This window comes from Hypanus sabinus, chromosome 2 (genome assembly GCF_030144855.1).
Source record: "Hypanus sabinus isolate sHypSab1 chromosome 2, sHypSab1.hap1, whole genome shotgun sequence".
Taxonomy (NCBI): Eukaryota; Metazoa; Chordata; class Chondrichthyes; order Myliobatiformes; family Dasyatidae; genus Hypanus; species Hypanus sabinus.
Window position 1 is genome coordinate 96,021,758 of NC_082707.1, and position 20,569 is coordinate 96,042,326.

Consider the following 20,569-nt stretch of genomic DNA (forward strand, 5'->3'; position numbering starts at 1 on the left):
TGACTCTATGATGCTGGCAATTGTCTGTAAGGTTGTTCACCGGGCCTGGGGGGTTAGGTTGCAAATGTTTTGTTACCAGTGGAGCTGACATCATCTTAGTGCAATTTCCGCAGGGAGCTCCAACTCGTTCTCGTTGGTTGCCTGTCACGCTGGCGGCCAGTCTCCGCTGGGTCCCTGGTTATCGGTCTTTGTGAGTGTTGGTTCCTCGGTGGAAGACTCCACTGACAAGCACACCGAAGTAGATGCAATTTACAAACCTATCGTCTGCCTCAGACACCCGAGCAACCAGGGACCCAGTGGAGACTAGCGGCCAGTGTGAGAGCCAAGCAAACAGAACAAGTCGGAACGATATAAACGCAAGCACTCTGCAGAAACAACAGTCCGTTGCACACCAGTGATGTCAGCGCGACTGTTTAGAGACCTGACCCACCAAATACGCTGCCAACCCGAGCTACCATTCACTTCGGTGCTGGTAACCCTAACAGAGAATAGCTCCATGAACTGGGAGGGTAGTGAGCTACAGGATCTGGTGTCCTTTGAGGAAAAAACCTCCATGCAATATATTTTCTAGATATAGTGCAACCTCCATGTTCCCTGTTTGAACACAGTGTGAGCTCCAACACATACAAACATCAGATTCTGCAGGCGCTAGAAATGCAAAGCACACACACAAAATGCTGGAGTACCTCACAGCATCTATAGAAATAAATAAACAGTTGCTGTTTTGGTCTGAAACCCTTCTTCAGGACTGGAAAGCAGGGGGAAGATGCCAGAATAATACCAGCTGCAACTCCTTACAGTTCTGGGAGCGTTGGGGCTCCCATCCTATCACATTCCCCGGAGGGTGAATCCGGTGTCGGTCCCGTTATTGGTAATTCCAGGAAACTCCTCTCTGCTGTGACACTGAGACAGAGAGCGTGTGGCAGAACCTCCGGACAAGGGGGTCAGCAGTCGGTCAGCATCCGCGGATATGAGTGCTAGTGTTCTCCGGTGACCGAGATGTTGAGCGGCTTGTGTTTCCTGTGCAGGAACAAGTTTGTGGAGTTTGACATGAAGCCTGTGTGCAAGAGATGCTACGAGAAGTTCCCGCTGGAACTGAAGAAGCGGCTGAAGAATATGTCTGAGAAAAACACCGGGAAGTAAGGCCGGGATGGGAACAATCCATGAATCTGGAATTCCGGGGATGCTCTCGATATACTCTGCAAGGACAGAGCGACGTGATGCTTGACCAAGATATTCATTGCTGTTCAGTGGGGCGGGGGCGGGGGCGGGGGCGGGGGCGGGGGATGATACTTACAGCTCCAGTGAAGAGACCCAGGTCTGTACCAGCTAGTCCATCCTCTGTGTTCCCTGACTGACCAGAAAGTGAAATGTTGAACCAGCTCCAGTGAAAACAAGAGTTTCTGGTGACACTGGGGATTCATAGCACTGAGGGAGCCCAGGCAGCAGGCATGGTATTTGGAGCAGATATGTTTTAACAGCAACAGCTCTGGTAGGCCTAGAGCCAGAAAAACCTCTGCCTGCATCTGCTGACTGCAAAGTAACAGTTTGAACAGGGACAGTGGTGGGACATCTGATTCAATTGTTGCATTAATTAAGTCCAATATCTGGCTGATACTTCTCTCCCTCCAGAAACAATCCCCTCCTCCAACCAATAACCTATCCCTCTACAGAAACAATCCCCTTCCCCTGACCAATACCCACCTCCCCCAACAATAACCCTTCGCCAACAATAACCTACCCCCTACAGAAACAATCCCCTTCCCCTGACCAATACCCACCTCCCCCAACAATAACCTACCCCCTACAGAAACAATCCCCTTCCCCTGACCAATACCTACCTCCCCCAACAATAACCCTTCACCAACAATAACCTACCCCCTACAGAAACAATCCCCTTCCCCTGACCAATACCCACCTCCCCCAACAATAACCCTTCGCCAACAATAACCTACCCCCTACAGAAACAATCCCCTTCCCCTGACCAATACCTACCTCCCCCAACAATAACCTACCCCCTACAGAAACAATCCCCTTCCCCTGACCAATACCCACCTCCCCCAACAATAACCTACCCCCTACAGAAACAATCCCCTTCCCCTGACCAATACCTACCTCCCCCAACAATAACCCTTCGCCAACAATAACCTACCCCCTACAGAAACAATCCCCTTCCCCTGACCAATACCCACCTCCCCCAACAATAACCTACCCCCTACAGAAACAATCCCCTTCCCCTGACCAATACCTACCTCCCCCAACAATAACCCTTCGCCAACAATAACCTACCCCCTACAGAAACAATCCCCTTCCCCTGACCAATACCCACCTCCCCCAACAATAACCTACCCCCTACAGAAACAATCCCCTTCCCCTGACCAATACCTACCTCCCCCAACAATAACCCTTCGCCAACAATAACCTACCCCCTACAGAAACAATCCCCTTCCCCTGACCAATACCCACCTCCCCCAACAATAACCTACCCCCTACAGAAACAATCCCCTTCCCCTGACCAATACCCACCTCCCCCAACAATAACCTACCCCCTACAGAAACAATCCCCTTCCCCTGACCAATACCCACCTCCCCCAACAATAACCTACCCCCTACAGAAACAATCCCCTTCCCCTGACCAATACCTACCTCCCCCAACAATAACCCTTCGCCAACAATAACCTACCCCCTACAGAAACAATCCCCTTCCCCTGACCAATACCCACCTCCCCAACAATGACCTACCCCCTACAGAAACAATCCCCTTCCCCTGACCAATACCTACCTCCCCCAACAATAACCCTTCGCCAACAATAACCTACCCCCTACAGAAACAATCCCCTTCCCCTGACCAATACCTACCTCCCCCAACAATAACCCTTCGCCAACAATAACCTACCCCCTACAGAAACAATCCCCTTCCCCTGACCAATACCCACCTCCCCAACAATGACCTACCCCCTACAGAAACAATCCCCTTCCCCTGACCAATACCTACCTCCCCCAACAATAACCCTTCGCCAACAATAACCTACCCCCTACAGAAACAATCCCCTTCCCCTGACCAATACCCACCTCCCCCAACAATAACCTACCCCCTACAGAAACAATCCCCTTCCCCTGACCAATACCCACCTCCCCCAACAATAACCTACCCCCTACAGAAACAATCCCCTTCCCCTGACCAATACCCACCTCCCCCAACAATAACCTACCCCCTACAGAAACAATCCCCTTCCCCTGACCAATACCTACCTCCCCCAACAATAACCCTTCGCCAACAATAACCTACCCCCTACAGAAACAATCCCCTTCCCCTGACCAATACCTACCTCCCCCAACAGTAACCCTTCGCCAACAATAACCTACCCCCTACAGAAACAATCCCCTTCCCCTGACCAATACCCACCTCCCCAACAATGACCTACCCCCTACAGAAACAATCCCCTTCCCCTGACCAATACCTACCTCCCCCAACAATAACCCTTCGCCAACAATAACCTACCCCCTACAGAAACAATCCCCTTCCCCTGACCAATACCTACCTCCCCCAACAATAACCCTTCGCCAACAATGACCTACCCCCTACAGAAACAATCCCCTTCCCCTGACCAATACCTACCTCCCCCAACAATAACCCTTCGCCAACAATAACCTACCCCCTACAGAAACAATCCCCTTCCCCTGACCAATACCCACCTCCCCAACAATGACCTACCCCCTACAGAAACAATCCCCTTCCCCTGACCAATACCCACCTCCCCCAACAATAACCTACCCCCTACAGAAACAATCCCCTTCCCCTGACCAATACCTACCTCCCCCAACAATAACCCTTCGCCAACAATAACCTACCCCCTACAGAAACAATCCCCTTCCCCTGACCAATACCCACCTCCCCAACAATGACCTACCCCCTACAGAAACAATCCCCTTCCCCTGACCAATACCTACCTCCCCCAACAATAACCCTTCGCCAACAATAACCTACCCCCTACAGAAACAATCCCCTTCCCCTGACCAATACCCACCTCCCCAACAATGACCTACCCCCTACAGAAACAATCCCCTTCCCCTGACCAATACCTACCTCCCCCAACAATAACCTTTTGCCAACAATAACCTACCCCCTACAGAAACAATCCCCTTCCCCTGACCAATACCCACCTCCCCCAACAGTGACCTACCCCCTACAGAAACAATCCCCTTCCCCTGACCAATACCTACCTCCCCCAACAATAACCCTTCGCCAACAATAACCTACCCCCTACAGAAACAATCCCCTTCCCCTGACCAATACCCACCTCCCCAACAATGACCTACCCCCTACAGAAACAATCCCCTTCCCCTGACCAATACCCATCTCCCCCAACAATAACCCTTTGCCAACAATAACCTACCCCCTACAGAAACAATCCCCTTCCCCTGACCAATACCCACCTCCCCAACAATGACCTACCCCCTACAGAAACAATCCCCTTCCCCTGACCAATACCCACCTCCCCCAACAATAACCCTTCGCCAACAATAACCTACCCCCTACAGAAACAATCCCCTTCCCCTGACCAATACCCACCTCCCCCAACAATAACCCTTCGCCAACAATAACCTACCCCCTACAGAAACAATCCCCTTCCCCTGACCAATACCCACCTCCCCCAACAATAACCCTTTACCAACAATAACCTACCCCCTACAGAAACAATCCCCTTCCCCCGGCCAATACCCACCCAGTCCAGAAACAATCCCCTTTCCTGAACGATCCCCTCCTCCAACCAATAACCCACCCCTCCTAACAATAACCCTTTCCCTGACAATAATCCACTCCACCAACAACCCTTCTCATGACCAATAACCCACTCTCTCCAATAATAACCCCATCTTCCCACCAATAAGAATTTAGATTAGATTTATTTGTATGATGCAACGAAACATCGAGTGAAATGCATCATTTGTGCTACGGACCAACACAGGCTGAGTGTGTGTAGGTGACAGCCCACAAATGCCGCCAGGCTTCTGATGCCAACATAGCATGCCCATAGCTACCTGACCCTAATTTGCACATCTTTGGAAACTGGAGCTTCAGGAGGAAACCCATGCAGTCACTGGGAGAATGGAAAAACTCCTTACAAATTTAAATCTCATCTTAACATGCTCTGACGTGCTTAACGTGCTCATGTTTGTGTGAGAAAAGGAACTGCGACATTTTTGAGTGTGGGTTGAGCCAGGGGCTGTTCGGGGGTATTAACACTGTGCTCTCTACACTGCACCTCACTTAGGTTACTTTTTCAGAGCTGAGCCCATGGACCAGCAGACACAAAGCTGAATCTTTGTCTTTTAGTTACTCTGGAGTGAGTAACAGACCTTCATCTTGTCACCAACCTGTGATTGAAGGAACTAGATAAGATTTTGCACAGTAAATCTTGCAAGATTTACTCAGTGTTTGCTTAAGGCTGGAGAATTGTTGCCAAGTTGAATCTATTAATTCTTCCACCTTAATGAAGAAAATGTGACTGACCAGAATGAAACCCAAAAAGATGGCAGTGTGAAAGGGTAGTGTTCTCCAACAGAAGTTATTCAGAAACCACAGATGTGGCTTAAGGGTGCGAGGTCTCCCAAGCCTGAAATGGCAGATTTAATGCAAGTAATGTGAGCAATTATCATCAGCCAATGTTAACACTGACGCCCCCGGTTCAACTGGCCGTGACCCTGAACAATGCTCGATTAAACAGACAAAGCAGCTGGCTGGACACTATCAGGTTAAAACACTAGGCTCCTTCTCAGACTCTGTGTTACCGTATAGAGTTTCAAATCAAAACAGACTCACCGGCCAGCTGGAGAGGTGAAAGTAAAGGGTTGTTGGAGCAGAATCGGAGATTGTGCTCAACTTACTCCCCGCCCCGCAATGGGATGGATTGATGAAGGACTCTCACTAGGCACTGGGCAGTGATTCGCAATCTGGTGCATGGAGCCCAACAAAACTGCAAGTGCTGGAAATCCAAAATAAAAACAGCTGTAGAAACACTCACCAGGTCAGGCAGTATCTGTGGAGAGAGAAACAGTCATGTTTCAGGTCTGAGAACCTTTGTCAGATCTGACTGCCCCCTCTCCACAGACGCTGCCTGATCTGCTGAGTGTTTCCCTATCATCACACTCTGCTCTTACCCTGTAACATTTAAAGTGGAGGTTTCTCTCAAGTACGTTCCAGTCTCATCCAATGCAATCATGGGAAAACAATGGAAAATGATTAAGCAACTGAAGCTCTTGTGGCCAATGACTATGGTTCATGGTACCCAGTAACAGCAGAAATTTGTTGACAGGTGACTCATTCTCCATCTCCCAGGACACCGAACAATGACACAGAGAGACAGAAAGAACACAGTACCAGTCCCACCCTCCCTGGTCACTTTGGTACCACCTGCTGCCCAAGATCACATGAATCCAAGCAGGAGACCTGATAGACATCAGGCATCACAGTGCAAGAGCCCACCCTTCCTCACCCGATGCCCATGGACTGGGAGTGGGTGCTGATCAGAAACAGGAGCCCTGTGTTTCCAGCCCTACTTCGCAGGCCCCACATGCTCTCTGTGCCCCTAGCCCAATCAGCTGGGTGGACAGGGTTGGACCAGGAATCTTCCTGGGTTGTGTGGATCAGTTCAGTGTCGAGGGGTGTGGGATGTAAACTCTGTGTCTCAAAGCTCTCCGCTATTATAGGAACATGAGGTATGGGGGCCATTTCACTGCTCCATCTTCAATTACATTCAAGATTACTTTCTAAATCAATTCCAAATGTTTAATCTGTCCCAATGAGGTTTGCTCTCATTCTTTGCTCTCTTTGTAATACCACATTCTCTTCCCCAGAAAGAACTTGCACTGAACCCCCTTTTGAACAATGTAACCGTCCTGAAGGGAAATGCAGATGATCTTGCCAAGAGTTACACCTTGTTAATCACTCCAGGTCTAACCTTGGAGTTGAGAGATATTTGACAAAGAGGATGCTGTAACATGGATTCTCACTGTTGGTGCACTTCAAGCTGTTGATTGACTGTGTTCAACTGATATTTACACATAAATTACTGAGCAGACTGCTGGATCTCTGGTCCTGTGCTGGACTCTCTACTCCACATTCACCTTCTACCAGCCTTGTTCATCTCACACAGTCAGTCCCACCTGCTTTCCATTCCCCTCCTGTGTTTCTCTGGTCTACCTTGCCCCATCCTCTACTACCCCTCCAAGCACTCTCCAGGTAAACAAGCTTTTTCTGAACTCCTGTTTGACCATAAGATATAGGGGCAGTATTAGGCCATTTGGCCCATCAAAAGTTTGCACTGCCATTTCATCAAGGCTGATCCATTTTCACTCTCGGCCCCAATCTCCTGCTTCTACCTACATCCCTTCACGCCTTGACTAATCAAGAATCTATCCACCTCTGCCTTAAATATACTCGATAGCTTGCCCTCCACAGCCACCTGTGGCAACATATTCCACAGATTCACCACTCTCTGGCTTAAGAAATTCATCCTCATCTCCATTTTAAAAGGACGCCCTCTATTCTGAGGCTGTGTTCTCTTGTCTTAGACTCCCCCACCATCGGAAACATTCTCTCCACATCCACTCTATCAAGGCCTTTTAGTATTCGATAGGTTTCAATCAGGTCACCCCTTATTCTTCTGAATTCCAGTCAGTAGAGGCCCAGAGCATCAAACGTTCCTCATATGACAAGCCTTTCAATCCAGGAATCATTTTCATAGACCTCATTTAAACCCTCTCCAATGTCAGCACATTCTTTATTAGAGAAAGGGCCCAAACCTGCTCACAATTCTCCAAGTGAGGCCTCACCAGTGCTTTAGAAAGCCTCAACATTACATCCTTGCTTTCATATTCTAGTCCTCTTGAAATGAATACTAATATCACATTTGCCTTCCTCACCACTGACTCAATCTGCAAATTAACCTTTAGGGAATCCTGCACGAGGACTTCCAAGTCCCTTTGCACCTCTGATATTTTTATTTCTTCTACCAAAGTACATGACCATACACTTCCCGACACTGCATTGTATCTGCCACTTGTTTGCTCATTCTCCTAATCTGTCTCACTCCCTCAGTAGCATCTCTACTTCCTCAAAACTACCTACCCCTCCACCTATCCTGCAAACTTGGCCGCAAACCATTCAAATCCATCATCCAAATCATTGACATATAATATAAAAATAATTGGTCCCAACACTGACCACGGAGAACACTAGTCACCGGCAGCCAGCCAGAAAAGGCTCCCTTTATTCCCACTCTTTAATTCCTGCCAATCATCCAATTCTCTATCTATGCTACTATCTTTCCTGTAATACCATGGGCTCATAGCTTTGTTAAGCAGCTTCACCTGTGGCACTTCGTCAAAGGCCTTCTGAAAATCCAAGAACACAACATCAACTGATTCTTCTTTGTCTATCCTGCTTGTTATTTCTTCAAAGAATTCCAACAGATTTGTCAGGCATGATTTTTACTTAAGGAGGCCTTGCTGACTATGGCTTATTTTATCATTTGCCTCCAAGTACTCTGAAACCACGTCCTTAACAATTGACCCCAACAACTTCCCAACCACTGAGGTCAGATGAACTGGCCTATAGTTTCCTTTCTTCTGCCTCTCTCCCCTCTTGAAGAGTGGAGCGACATTAGTAATTTTCAATTCCTCCAGAACCACGTCAGAATCGATTGATTCTTGAAAGATCATAATTAATGCCTCCACAATCACTTAAGCCACCTTTTTCAGAACCCTGGGGTGTAACACCATCTGGTCCAAGTGACTTTATCTACCTTCAGACCTTGCATTTTTCCAAGAACCTTCTCCCCAGTAACAGCAACTCCACACACTTCTGCCCCAATACTCAAACTTCCAGCATAGTGCTAGTCTCTTCCATGGTGAAGACTGATGCAAAATACTTGTTCAGTTTTTCCACCATTTCCTTGTCCCCCTTTTTCCTGTAGTCCAATATCTACTCTTGCCTCTCTTTTACACTTCATGTATTGGAAGGATCTTTTAGTGTCCTCTTTATTTTTATTGGCTAATAAAAAAGATATTTATTAAAATGGTTATTTATGTATTCCATCTTTTCCCTCTTAATGACTTTTCTTTGTTGCCATCTGTTGGTTTTAAAAAGTTTCCCAACCCTCCAACTTCCCACTAATGTTTGCTCTATTATCTGTCCTCTCTTTTGCTTTTATGTTGGCTTTGGCTTCTCTTGTCAGCCACAGTTGCATCACCCTGTCTTTAGAATACTTCTTCCTCCTTGGGGTGCATATATTCTGCACCTTCCGAATTCCAGTCATTGTGGCTCTGCTGTCAACCCTGCTGGTGTTCTTTTCCAATCAGTTTTGGCTAGCTCCTCTCTCTCTTGCCTGTGCAATTACCTTTACTCCACTGTAGTACTGATACATCTGATATCTTTTCCTTCTCAAATTGCAGGGTGAACCTAAGGGTTCCTTTACCTTAAACTCTCTAATCAATTATGCTTCATTGCACAACGCCCAGTCCAGAATAGCTAATTCTCTAGTGGGCTTAATCACAAGTTACTCTAAAACTCTAAATTCCCCCAGTTGGGATCTAGCACCAACCTGATTTTCCCAACCTACCTGCATATTGAAATCTCCCATGACTATTGTAACAATGCCCTTTTGACATTCATTTTCTATCTCCCATTCTAATTTGTAGATTACATCTTTACTACTGTTTGGGGGTCTCTATATAACTCCCATCAGGGTCTTTTTACCTTTTCAGTTATTTAGCTCTACTCACAATGAGTTAACACCTTCTGAACCTATATCACCTCTTTCTAAGGATCTGATTTTTTTTTAACCAGCAGAGCCATGCTACCCCTTCCGTCTACTTGCCTGTCCTTTCAATACAATGTGTATCTTTGAATATTAGCTTCCTGCTATAATCTTCTTTCAGCCATGATTCAGTGATGCCCACATCATACCTGCCAATCTGTAGCTGTGCTACAAGTTCATCTACCTTTTTCCATATACTGTGTGCATTCAGATCCAACATCTTCAGTCCTGTATTCACCCTTTTTGATTTTTGTCCTTATTTTACATTGCAACTCATCCTGTTGACTTTGCCCTATCATCAGCCTCTCCTTGCCAGCTATGATATTCATGCCTTTAATGTGATTTAGCTTCATAATGATTATCACTTCTCTACATTTACTGAACTAAACTTTTAGATCTCTGTTACACCAGCTCTAGGTCACAACTTATTCAGTGTTTCCTGACTAGTAGGTCTTCAAACTTCTGATCTCTACCTGTGATTCTTTAGAGTACCAATTCTTCCATTCTCTAACTCAAACGGAACGCCAATGTATCTCTGATAGAGAAGCTGAAATGGCAGATCTGACAGCATCAGGGGAGAGAAAAACAGTCATCCCTATAAGATCAACATCCCTTCTTCAGAACTCAAGATACAGAGTATTTACATTTTCTGTTTTTATTTTGTATTTCCAGATCTGCATTGTTTTTACATTTTCAATTACTTCTCTGACAGCTCACGCATTGAACTGGCTGAGTACAGATGTGTTACTACAACAAACCTCAATGTCACTAATTCACTTTGAGAAAACTTGCATTATGTGGAATTTACCTGTGGTCCAGATTAGGCATAACTGTGTTGTTACCTAGAGTTTCAAAACCTCACGGTCTGTACACGAGATCTTTCACGACAGAAAGGAATTAAAGAAAACTGTGCCAAGGGGAAAACATGCTGGTAGTGTAAAGGGAATGAAACATTATCCATGCCCAGCTCATCAAAGCACAGAAGTTTAAGAGGTTGAAACTTAGACAAGATCTGAAAAGTGAAATGTGGCACCCTTCCCAAAACAACAAAGACTCACTTTCAGAGGGAGGAAGGAAGTCCCAGGACTTCAAGTGTCTCCAGTGTCATAATGTAAGGTGCCCATGTTGGAGCTGGATTTAGCAGCTTAGAAAGCAGATATACTGATTATGGTTGACAGCTGCATAAAGCCTGTGTTGTAAATTGCTCGTAGTTTTGCTTGCTCAGCTCAGTGAAGGCTTTTGTACAATAGTTGTTGATGCCCTGATTTAGGTAGCAGGTTACTTGCATTGCCTGGGCCCAGAGAACTGGGATGTGAGTGGCGGTGCATGAATCACAGACCCTGATACTTTATTCATCACACTCTTACCCAGCCTAGCGACATTCTTCTCCAACTTTCATATTCGAGATTTTCACCTCCTGGAATTTTTTCCAAAGTAATTTCTATCCCTCAAGCCTGATTCTACATACATTGAGGTCAGGACCATTTTCTACATGCTTCTGATTTTCCTCTTAACCATCCTCGAAATTTCCTTTGTGGCAAAGTTGAATGAACATTAAAAGTGCCAAGTGACTCGGCCTCCTCAGCTCACCGGAGTAGAAAATACTCAAAATGCACAACTGTCAGGAAAAAAATCACTCTCCTTCGCAACCCTAAATAGCCAAGCCTTATCACTGGGACCTACCCGAGATTCTCGCAATTATCTCCAGTTAAGGCTGATTAATTATACTGGGTGCATTAATCAAAGCTTGGACATTCCCCAGAATATTTTCAACAGATGCACTATCGAGCAGAGTAAAGAGCCTCTTAGTTTCTACCCTAACCTTCATCCTTAGGAATTGGGAGGGTGTAGAGCAGTTCTATTGAATTCTCTCCCAGGAAGACCCTGAAAGTAGACATTTCCCATTAGTGGTCCTGGGGTGTTCGCAGTCACCCTGGTATCCAAACTTTCTTCAAAACTCCCAAGATGATCAAGCTACTTTGACCCAAGGTGACCTCATCTTTATATTGGCCATGCCCTGACCATAATTTCACTCAGTGTCATTAATTCCATTGCTATTTGACACCCAGCATCTCCAATTTCAGTCTCTGCAGAGTCTCAGAGCTTCCTATCCCCAGGCCCATGACACTTCCATCTCAACATGCCGGGAGTTGTGCTTTGCATATTTCAGAGACCAATGCCCCTGAGTGTGCAGCACACTCCAGCACCACACACAAGCAGCAGCTGAGCTTTTGGACGGAGAAGTGGATCTCCAACTGAATCATCTGCGCAAACGTTTGTCCCTGTCTTTCAGATATGCTTGTGTCTAGTTTGATCTGATTAAACCTCATTCTGGGAGCTTTATTGCATTACAAACTTTGCATGAACACCAGTTGTCATTTTAAAATTTATTTCAGTGACTAAATAAACATGCATAATTAAAGAAAGTGCACACATTTTCACCGCGTCTTTAACAAGGTCCCACTGTGCTTTAAAACCAATAAAGTCCTTTTAAAGTGTAATGCTGGTTGTGAGTAATCATAATGCTGGTTAATTTTTACAGAGGCAGTTACGGTTGAATATCTATGGCTTCTTTAGAAGCTGTGTAGATTGGTGGAGTCACATAAATTTTCCATAAGGAAATCATTCAATCCCCCAGGTAAAGGTCAATGGAACATCCCCATCCAGAACACAATGCAAACACTATCATCAGCAGTATTACATCATCCCACACATCACCCACCCATGTTACATCATCCATAACACTCCAAACCTCACTCCACCCAGATCACCCATCACATGATACAACACTGTTGACATCAACCACACCCAAAATCACTGATTCATGGTGCTCATATCTACACTCATAGTCATGCCCAGGCTCAGATACACTGTCCAGTCTCCCCCAGACCTAGACACACTGATCAGACTACCACACCCCCTGAACTAGACGCAACTTTCCAGATGTTGTTTGCAGACAAACCTCCCAGATGTCTCCAGATTATAGTCACCACAATCATCCCACCACATGATCTCATTCACCCGGACACATCCCAGCTTCAGCCAGACACTCTCGTACAGATGCATGGTCGATCGGACCTTCACCCATTGGAAAGGCAGAGGTTCACTGAACCTTTTAGTGGAGGTGTCTGGAGCTAACAGAGGGCAAGTGGCCCAAGCTCTCCAACAAGAGGAAGCTGGAATTTGGACTGATATACTGCCACATTAAAATTTACAACAGAAAGATTGTGCTGTGGAGGTTGGCGACTCCTGGTGTTTCCCCATGGAGGAGGGTCCTCTGGCACGGGGAAGGCACAAAAATACTGCTCGATGCTACCTGCATCAGTCATGGCTCTCTCAGTATAGAGTGGGTAGGTGCTGGACCGTTGCAGATTGAAGCAGTGCTGGGCACACCTGCCAGCATCTCCAGAGAAGCACAGAAGGTCGAAGAAACCTCTGCAGATAGTCTGCATCTAAGTATTTACATTTATGAACATTTTCTCTTTGAAGATGTTGATGTCCAAAGCGGTCGGAGATGAATCCTCTGACCTACAGGTGACCAGAACATGGCATTCTGTGGGAAGGGTGGAGGAGATGAGGACCCTCCGTGGTGACATCACTGGTGCAAAGGCATTTTGTCCAGTGACACCACCGAAAATTGAAAAACAGGGAATCAGCCTGAAGCAATGAACACTCTGCTGGAGGAACTCAGCGGGCCAAACAGCACCCATGCAGAGAAATGGACAGTCGACAATTCCGATTGAGAACTTTCATCTGAAACCAGCTGGCGCGCGTGGGATGTTGTACTCTGCAGAAGGAGCAGGTCACCCCCTTTCCCTGTTTATCATCTGCGATGTCACAGAAAATTCTCTATCCACGTTTAAGGATGTGGGATCACACTGTAAGCACCAAGGTTGCCTATAATATGTAGACCCAAATTAAACAATGGGTCTGTCATCAATCAGTTGTTGGAGATAGAAGCAGAGGATGTGGCCATCACACCCATTCAATGGTTTAAAGGTGTTCTTGATGGGTCTCTTTGAATTATATCACCAGTTAACAAGGCACTGTGCATCACATTGTCCAGCTCTAATCACAAACAGCTGCATGAGCAGAACTCTCAGCTGTGAAGCGTTTCCCACAAAAGGAAGGGCAGAGTGTGTAGTATGCATTTAGGAGGATGGAGAAAGGGGCAAGAAAGAGAGAGGGAGAGAGAGAAAAGGAGGAAGAAAGCATAAGCAAGAAAGAGAGTGGGAGATGGAAAAAGAGGGAAAGGAAGTGGGGGAGAGGGATGAGGAAAAATCAAAACAGTGAGAGAGAGCTGGGCAGATAAGTAAATCATAAAGTATAGTTGATGAAGTTCTTCTTTATCCTTGATCGCATCAGGCAGGACCCCCAGCCGTTCTCTGCCTTGCTGCTGTTAAATAGGCACTCACATATGACGTCAGCAGGTCATCCATCTTGTAACCCTTTGATCAAACAAAACAATGGTTAAAGAAGGAAATGGAATTTAAGGCACAAAGCCACTCTGGATCTTGTGAACAGCCTCACCAGCGAGGTCTCACACAGGATCTTCCCTCCACTCGTCATGCTGCCAACTGACATGTGAAAGTATGTGCTGCCACTAGACCAGTTGGAGATTTTGTTGAAGGGATGAGTCACCAGAGGTTCCTGTGAGAAAGCAGAGGAGTGTGAGTGTGGCTGGACATTAGGGGGACTCTGAGCTGGACAGCCACCCAGAGCTCAGGAATCTCTATCACTGTGGTACCAACCCAAACAGAAAACCATGGAAAAGTCATTCATCCTTTGCCTTTAGCTGTTACACTGAAACTACAGACAGTTCAGGAAATCAGATTCTTTCAATTGCTCAGCTAATGGGAACACTCAGCATGCCAAGAGCATTTGTAGAGAGAGAACTTTGCCTCTAACTTCCACCACGCCTTAAATTCACTTGGTCCATTTCTGACACCACTCTTCCCTTTCTCAATCCCTCTGTCTGCATTTTTGGAGATAAAATAGCTGCTGATATCTTTTATAAACCTACTGATTCCCATGGCTATTTTGATTATAGCTCTTCCTACTCAGTGTCTTGTAAAAATACAATTCCCCTTTCTCTGTTCCTACATCTCCATCGCATCTGTTCCCAGGATGTGCCTTTCCTTTCCACGACATCAGAGATGTCCTCTATCTTTAAAGAATGGGATTTCCTTTCTTCCACCATTGATGCTGCGTTCACCCACATCTCCTGCATTTCCTAAGTGTCTGTGCTCTTCCCATCTTCTGAACCTTAACAGGGATAGAGTTCCTCTTGTCCTCATCTACCACCCCGTGGGCTTCTTCATTCAGCACATCATCCTCCACATCTTCAACCAGACCCTACCACCAAATGCATCTTCACCTGCCTGCTTTCTGCAGGGACCACTTCTTCCATAATTCCCTTATTCATTCGTTCCCACGAACCTCCCTCCTGTCATTTATCCTTACAAACGGAAGAAATGCTACACCTGCCCATTCACTTCCTCCCTCACCTCCATTCAGGGCTCCAAATAGTCCTCTCAGATGAGGCAACACCTCACCTGTGAATCTGTTGGGATCACCTACTTTATCCGGTGCTCTCAATGCGGCCTCTTCTACATTGGTGGGATCCAATGTAGATTCAGAGACCGCTTTCACAATCAACTTCTCTCTGGTTTTCCAGTGGCCAACAATTTCAATTCCAATCCCAATTCTCATTCAGACATGGTCTCTTCGATTGCCACGATGAAGCCACTCTCAGTTTGCAGGAGCAGCACCTCATATTCTGTCTGGGTAGCCTCCAACCTGATGGCATGAACATCAATTTCTCCAACTTATGGTAATTTTCCCCCTCCCCCTTCTTCAATTCCCTACTCTGTCTCTTCTGTCGTCTACTCACCTGCTTGTCACCACTCCCTGGTTCTCTCCTCTCCTAGCAGATTCCTTCTTCAGCAGTCCTTTACCTTTTTCACCTATCACCTCCCAGCTTCTTATTTCAATCCCATTCCTCACCCACCTGGCTTCACCTATCAATTCTGGCTTGTATTCCTCCTCCCCCACCCTCCGCCCCCATCCACCTTCTTATCCTGGCACCTTCCTGATGGAGGGTCACAGCCTTCATCAGACGCTGCCTGACCTGCTGAATTCCTTAAGAAATTTTGTGTGTGTTGCTCTGGATTTCCAGTATCTACAGATTCTCTTATGTTTTTAGAGGGAGAAGCAGTGTTAACCTTTCAGGTGAAAGGCCTTCTGCTGTACTGCTTGATCTCAGTTACCAGTTCCAGTGAAAGGACTAAAAGGTGAACTGTTTCTCCCTCCATAGATGCTGCCTGACCTTTATGACCATTTATGACCATTTCCTGGTTATTCAATGTTTTCTCCCTGTATTCCAGGAACTACAGAATATTTGTTGGGGCTGATTTCGATATGCCCCAAACGAGAATGGATAGAGGTGATAACAGTGGGGAGGGCTCCATGTTGTCACGTTGCCTGGGCCTTTCCAAACATATTGAACACATTCACCTCCAGTTCCTAGTACTCTACCTCAACTGAAACTATCCTAGCCCTTGGAGCTGTCACTACCTGCCTTAGAGTCCGCAGCCTTCCCTAGAAGAGGATTGGTGGGGACTGAGGATCCTATGAAATATTAATGCATAATTCCTTCATGCAGATTCACCAGACAGGAGAGGGGCTCATGGGCTTTGCTACTTGTCAGGGAGGCTGCTCTCTGCAGCAGCAATGGCTCACAGCCCAGAGAGACCTGGGTCCCTCAGCCAGTCACATGGGGCAGAGAACCAGGGGTGGGTGGCAGTGGTCAGATGAACAGAGTGGCTGAAGAAAGGGTCATTCGAAGTCCAAAGCTGAGATTCATTTTCTTGTGGGCATTCACAGTAAATACAAGAAAGTGGTTCACTTTGGTAGGTCAGATTTGAAGACAGAATATAATATTAATTGTAAGACTCTCGGCAGTGTGGAGGATCAGCGAGGTCTTGGGGTCCACATCCACAGGACATTCAAAGCTGCTGCGCAGGTTGACAGTGTTGTTAAGAAGGCATATGGTGTGTTGGCCTTCATCACCGTGGGACTGAGTTCAAGAGCTGTGAGGTAACGTTACAGTGATAAAAGACCTTAGTCAGACCCCACTGGGAATATTGTGTTCAGTTCTGGTCACCTCACCACAGGAAGGATGTGAATACTATAGAGAGAGTGCAGAGGACATTTACAAGGACGTTGTCTGAATTTGAGAGCATGTCTTATGAGAATAAGTTGAGTGAACTTGGTCTTTTCTCCTTGGAGCGACAGAGGATGAGAGGTGACCTGATAGAGGTGTATAAGATGATGAGAGGCATTGATTGTGTGGATGACCAGAGGCTTTCTCTTAGGGCTGAAATGGCTGACATGAGAGCATAGTTTTAAGGTGCTTGGAAGTAGGTACAAGGGTGATGTCAGGGGTAAGCTTTTCACCCAGGGAGGTGCCTATCTTTCTTGTTTTGTATTTTAGACGTCTGTAACTCCTCCCTGATCCAAACCCAACTGTTCCATGGGAAATTCAATTGCTTCCATGACTATAAACTATGGAGGAAACTACTTCCAGACTAAGATATGTGGGAAGGGAACGGAGAGATCCTACATCTGACTCCACTCTCCAAGTCTCAGTGTCCCTTCCTGATCTGTGTTGTGTGGGAGGAGGGTACACATCTCTTGATTACCTAAGGGAGGAGAGTTGTGCTGAGGGAAGCGTCGATGCACCATGCAACTGATGATCCTACCCCCTCCGGCAGCTCCCCTCTCTCTCCCTCCCCCGCTGCACACTGCAGTGCAGCGTTGGCCAGGCCGGGTTTCCCTCAGAAGTGCACCAAGCGACAGCTGGTGGGGAGACTGTACAGCACCAAACTGTAGCAAATCGCTTTGCAATCAAATGACACGCTGTGAACCGTGTCTCACAGGGAGGGTCTTGATTTACCACCCGTTCTGTCAGGCGCCTGGCACTGTGTACAATGCTGGCCACAACAACAGTCCCAGGGGCTACGTTTGATCACTGCACTCAAAGTTTGTCAAAGCAGTGCGGGGTCTAAACACAAAGAGCATTTTAACAGACACCACCCTCTAACCCATATAGATGTGCACAGGCAGAAAGTCGCCCCCACCCCCACCACACACAGAGGTACGCAAGGGGAAGGAAGAAAAGATACAGGAGTTGCAGCAGAACAGATGTGGGGAAATAGGGCAAGTGCAGGACCATTGCCTGGTCTGAGCCGGAATGCTGCTTACATGCAAGAAACCCACAAGCACGGAAGGAAGGCTAACATATCTGCGTCATCATTAGCTGGGATGTCTGAAGGCTCTGAAGGTAGACGCACCTCCAGAATCTGAGCAAGTTTATCCAAAAACACACTGGGAGGCCGGAGAAGAAATAGTGGGAGGCCTGACTCAGATATTTGCATTATTGTAAATAATAGGTGAGATGACGATAGAATTCAGGGTTGTGAATGGCATCTTTATTAAGAAAGGTGGCAGAAAAAACTGGGAACTATAAACGAGTAAGTCTAACATTTGCAGTAGGTAAGTTGTTGGAGAGGATTCTGAGGGTTAAGATAGTTATTCATCTGGAAAGAAGAGGTTGATTAGAGATAGTCAGCGTGACGTGCATGGGAGATGACGTCTCACAAACTTGATTTGTTTGAAGTAACCAAAATGATCAGTGAAGGCAGGGTGGTAGATGTGGTTTATGTGGACTTTGATAAGGTTCCACATGACAGGCTGCCCTGGAAGGTTGAAGCACATGGAATCCAGGGAGAGCTGTCTGATTGGATACACAGCAGTAGAAAACGGTAGATGATGTGCGTCAGGGATTGGTGCTGGGCCCTTTGTAGTTTGTCATCTATATCAACGACTTGGATAAGGATGTACACTGTAAATGCACAGATGGCACTAAAATAGGTGGTATTGTAGACAATGAAGAAGGGTACCAGAAATTACAGAGGGTTCTTGTTCAGTTGAGTAAATGGGCTGAAGAATACCAAACAGAATGGTTGGGTTGAGCTGTTCTCCAATCTAGGCATTCCATTTGCAAACATTTCGTCTGGAGATTTGCCTGCACTGGCTTATAAATGGGATCGAGGTCTACATGTCTGTTTACAGAAGGAATTGCAGAAAGCCATGCTTCTAAGAATTCACTTGCATGCGCGCTTTCGCTTGTGCCATGACTTTCACTGATCCCCAGTGAAATTTGTGCCCCTCCCGATCTTCACAACAGAACTCAATTCAGATAAATGCGAGTTGTGGCATTTTGGAAAATTAAATCTAAGTAGAACTTTCACAGTGAACAGCAAGGCCCTGGGAATGTTGTAGAACAGAGAGACCTTGGAGTGCAGCTACTTAGTTTCCTGAAAGTGGAGTCACAGGGTGGTGAAGGAGGATTTTGGCATGCTGCCGTTTGGAAGTCAGGACAAGTGTTGGGAGTCGTGGTGTGATTGTTCAGACGCATGAAGGATTGTGTTCAATTCTCGTTGCCCTGCTATAAGAATGATGTTATTAAATTGAAGGAGTGTAGAAAAGATTTTCAAGGATGTTGCCAGCACTTGAGGGACTAATTAATAGGAAAATGTCAGCCAGGCAAGGGCTTTATTCACTGGAAGTTAGGAGCTTGAGAGCTGATTTTATAGAATCATGAGGAGTGAATGGGTAAACAGGGTGAATGCACACAGTCTCAGGGTTGGGGAAAATCAAGAATTATGTTTAAGGCAAGAGGGAAAAGTTTTAATGGAAACATAAGGGACATTGTTTTTTATATATAGAAGGCAGTATCTCTGTGGAATAAGCTGCCAGAAGAATTGGTTGAGGCAGATAAAGACAGTTGGACTGGACCAGATTGAATAGGTTTAGAAGGTTATGGGCCAAACACTGGCAAATGGATGTAGTCTGGTCTGTATGGACCAGGTGGGCCAAAGGATCTGCATAACCCAATGATTCTTACCCATACACATTCTAAACACAAGACACCCACACAGGACACAAAATACACATTTAACACAGGAACACTATCCAGATGCAACACACACACACACCAATGGACTCTCAGATCCTATTATGTCTGTGCTTCCCATTTCTCTTTCATTTTCTGTGTTGATCCATACAAGCAGTGGGGTGAAGCTCTTAGTCTCTGCTGGTCGTGAGGCCTCTGCACAAGATGCAGATGCAGGACCCAAGACTGACTCTACCTCCCTGCCTCTATGGCTCAAACCTCGGGTAAAGGGCGCCTCACCATCATTCATCCTGTTGTGCATAAATCAGTCTATTTTGGGAATTTTATTATCAGAGATTCCCTCCAAGTATAGATTTTTTTAATAGGGATCTTTATTTAGGCTGCGGTTTGGGATGGGAGTGTTGGCTGTTCCAGGGCTGGGGTACAATTTACACCAAACCAATCCCTGTACAGACTGAAGCAAGAGTCCAGTCTTTCCGGAGGGGACGTGAATAACCCAGCTGCTCTTTTCCAATGTAAAGACTTTGATCACAATACCAAAGGTATTTGTGCTTTGTGTCCTCATGAGTTACTGAAGGCCAGCACGTAAACAGGCCCTTTGTCCCACCGTGTCAATGGCAATCAGTAAATACCCACCTAACTAATCCCATGTACTAGCTCTTGGTCCATAGCCTTATATTCCTCAGCAATTTCAGCGCTTATCTAGATCCTTGTTCAAGTGTTCTGAGGGTCTCTGCCTCGTCCACCTCGGTGGTGCATTCTAGATTCC

The 20,569-nt window shown here is 46.3% G+C and overlaps 2 protein-coding genes across 6 annotated transcripts in view; one reads left to right on the forward strand and one right to left on the reverse strand.

The window, feature by feature from the left end:
- The window catches only part of LOC132381319 (LIM and senescent cell antigen-like-containing domain protein 1), a 337,779-nt gene that overhangs the window by 302,680 nt on the left and 14,530 nt on the right, over positions 1-20,569 (forward strand). For both annotated transcript variants that reach the window (XM_059950700.1, XM_059950693.1), the window contains exon 10: positions 1,029-1,139. In XM_059950700.1, the coding sequence (XP_059806683.1) occupies positions 1,029-1,139 (111 nt within the window). The remainder of the gene's footprint in view (positions 1-1,028; positions 1,140-20,569) is intronic.
- LOC132381270 (unconventional myosin-VIIa-like) overlaps positions 8,721-20,569 on the reverse strand; it is a 137,889-nt gene continuing 126,040 nt past the window's right edge. For all 4 annotated transcript variants that reach the window (XM_059950661.1, XM_059950669.1, XM_059950655.1 and 1 more), the window contains 2 exons: positions 14,352-14,471; positions 8,721-14,269 (listed from right to left, as the gene is read on the reverse strand). In XM_059950661.1, the coding sequence (XP_059806644.1) occupies positions 14,183-14,269; positions 14,352-14,471 (207 nt within the window). In that variant the 3' untranslated portion in view covers positions 8,721-14,182. The remainder of the gene's footprint in view (positions 14,270-14,351; positions 14,472-20,569) is intronic.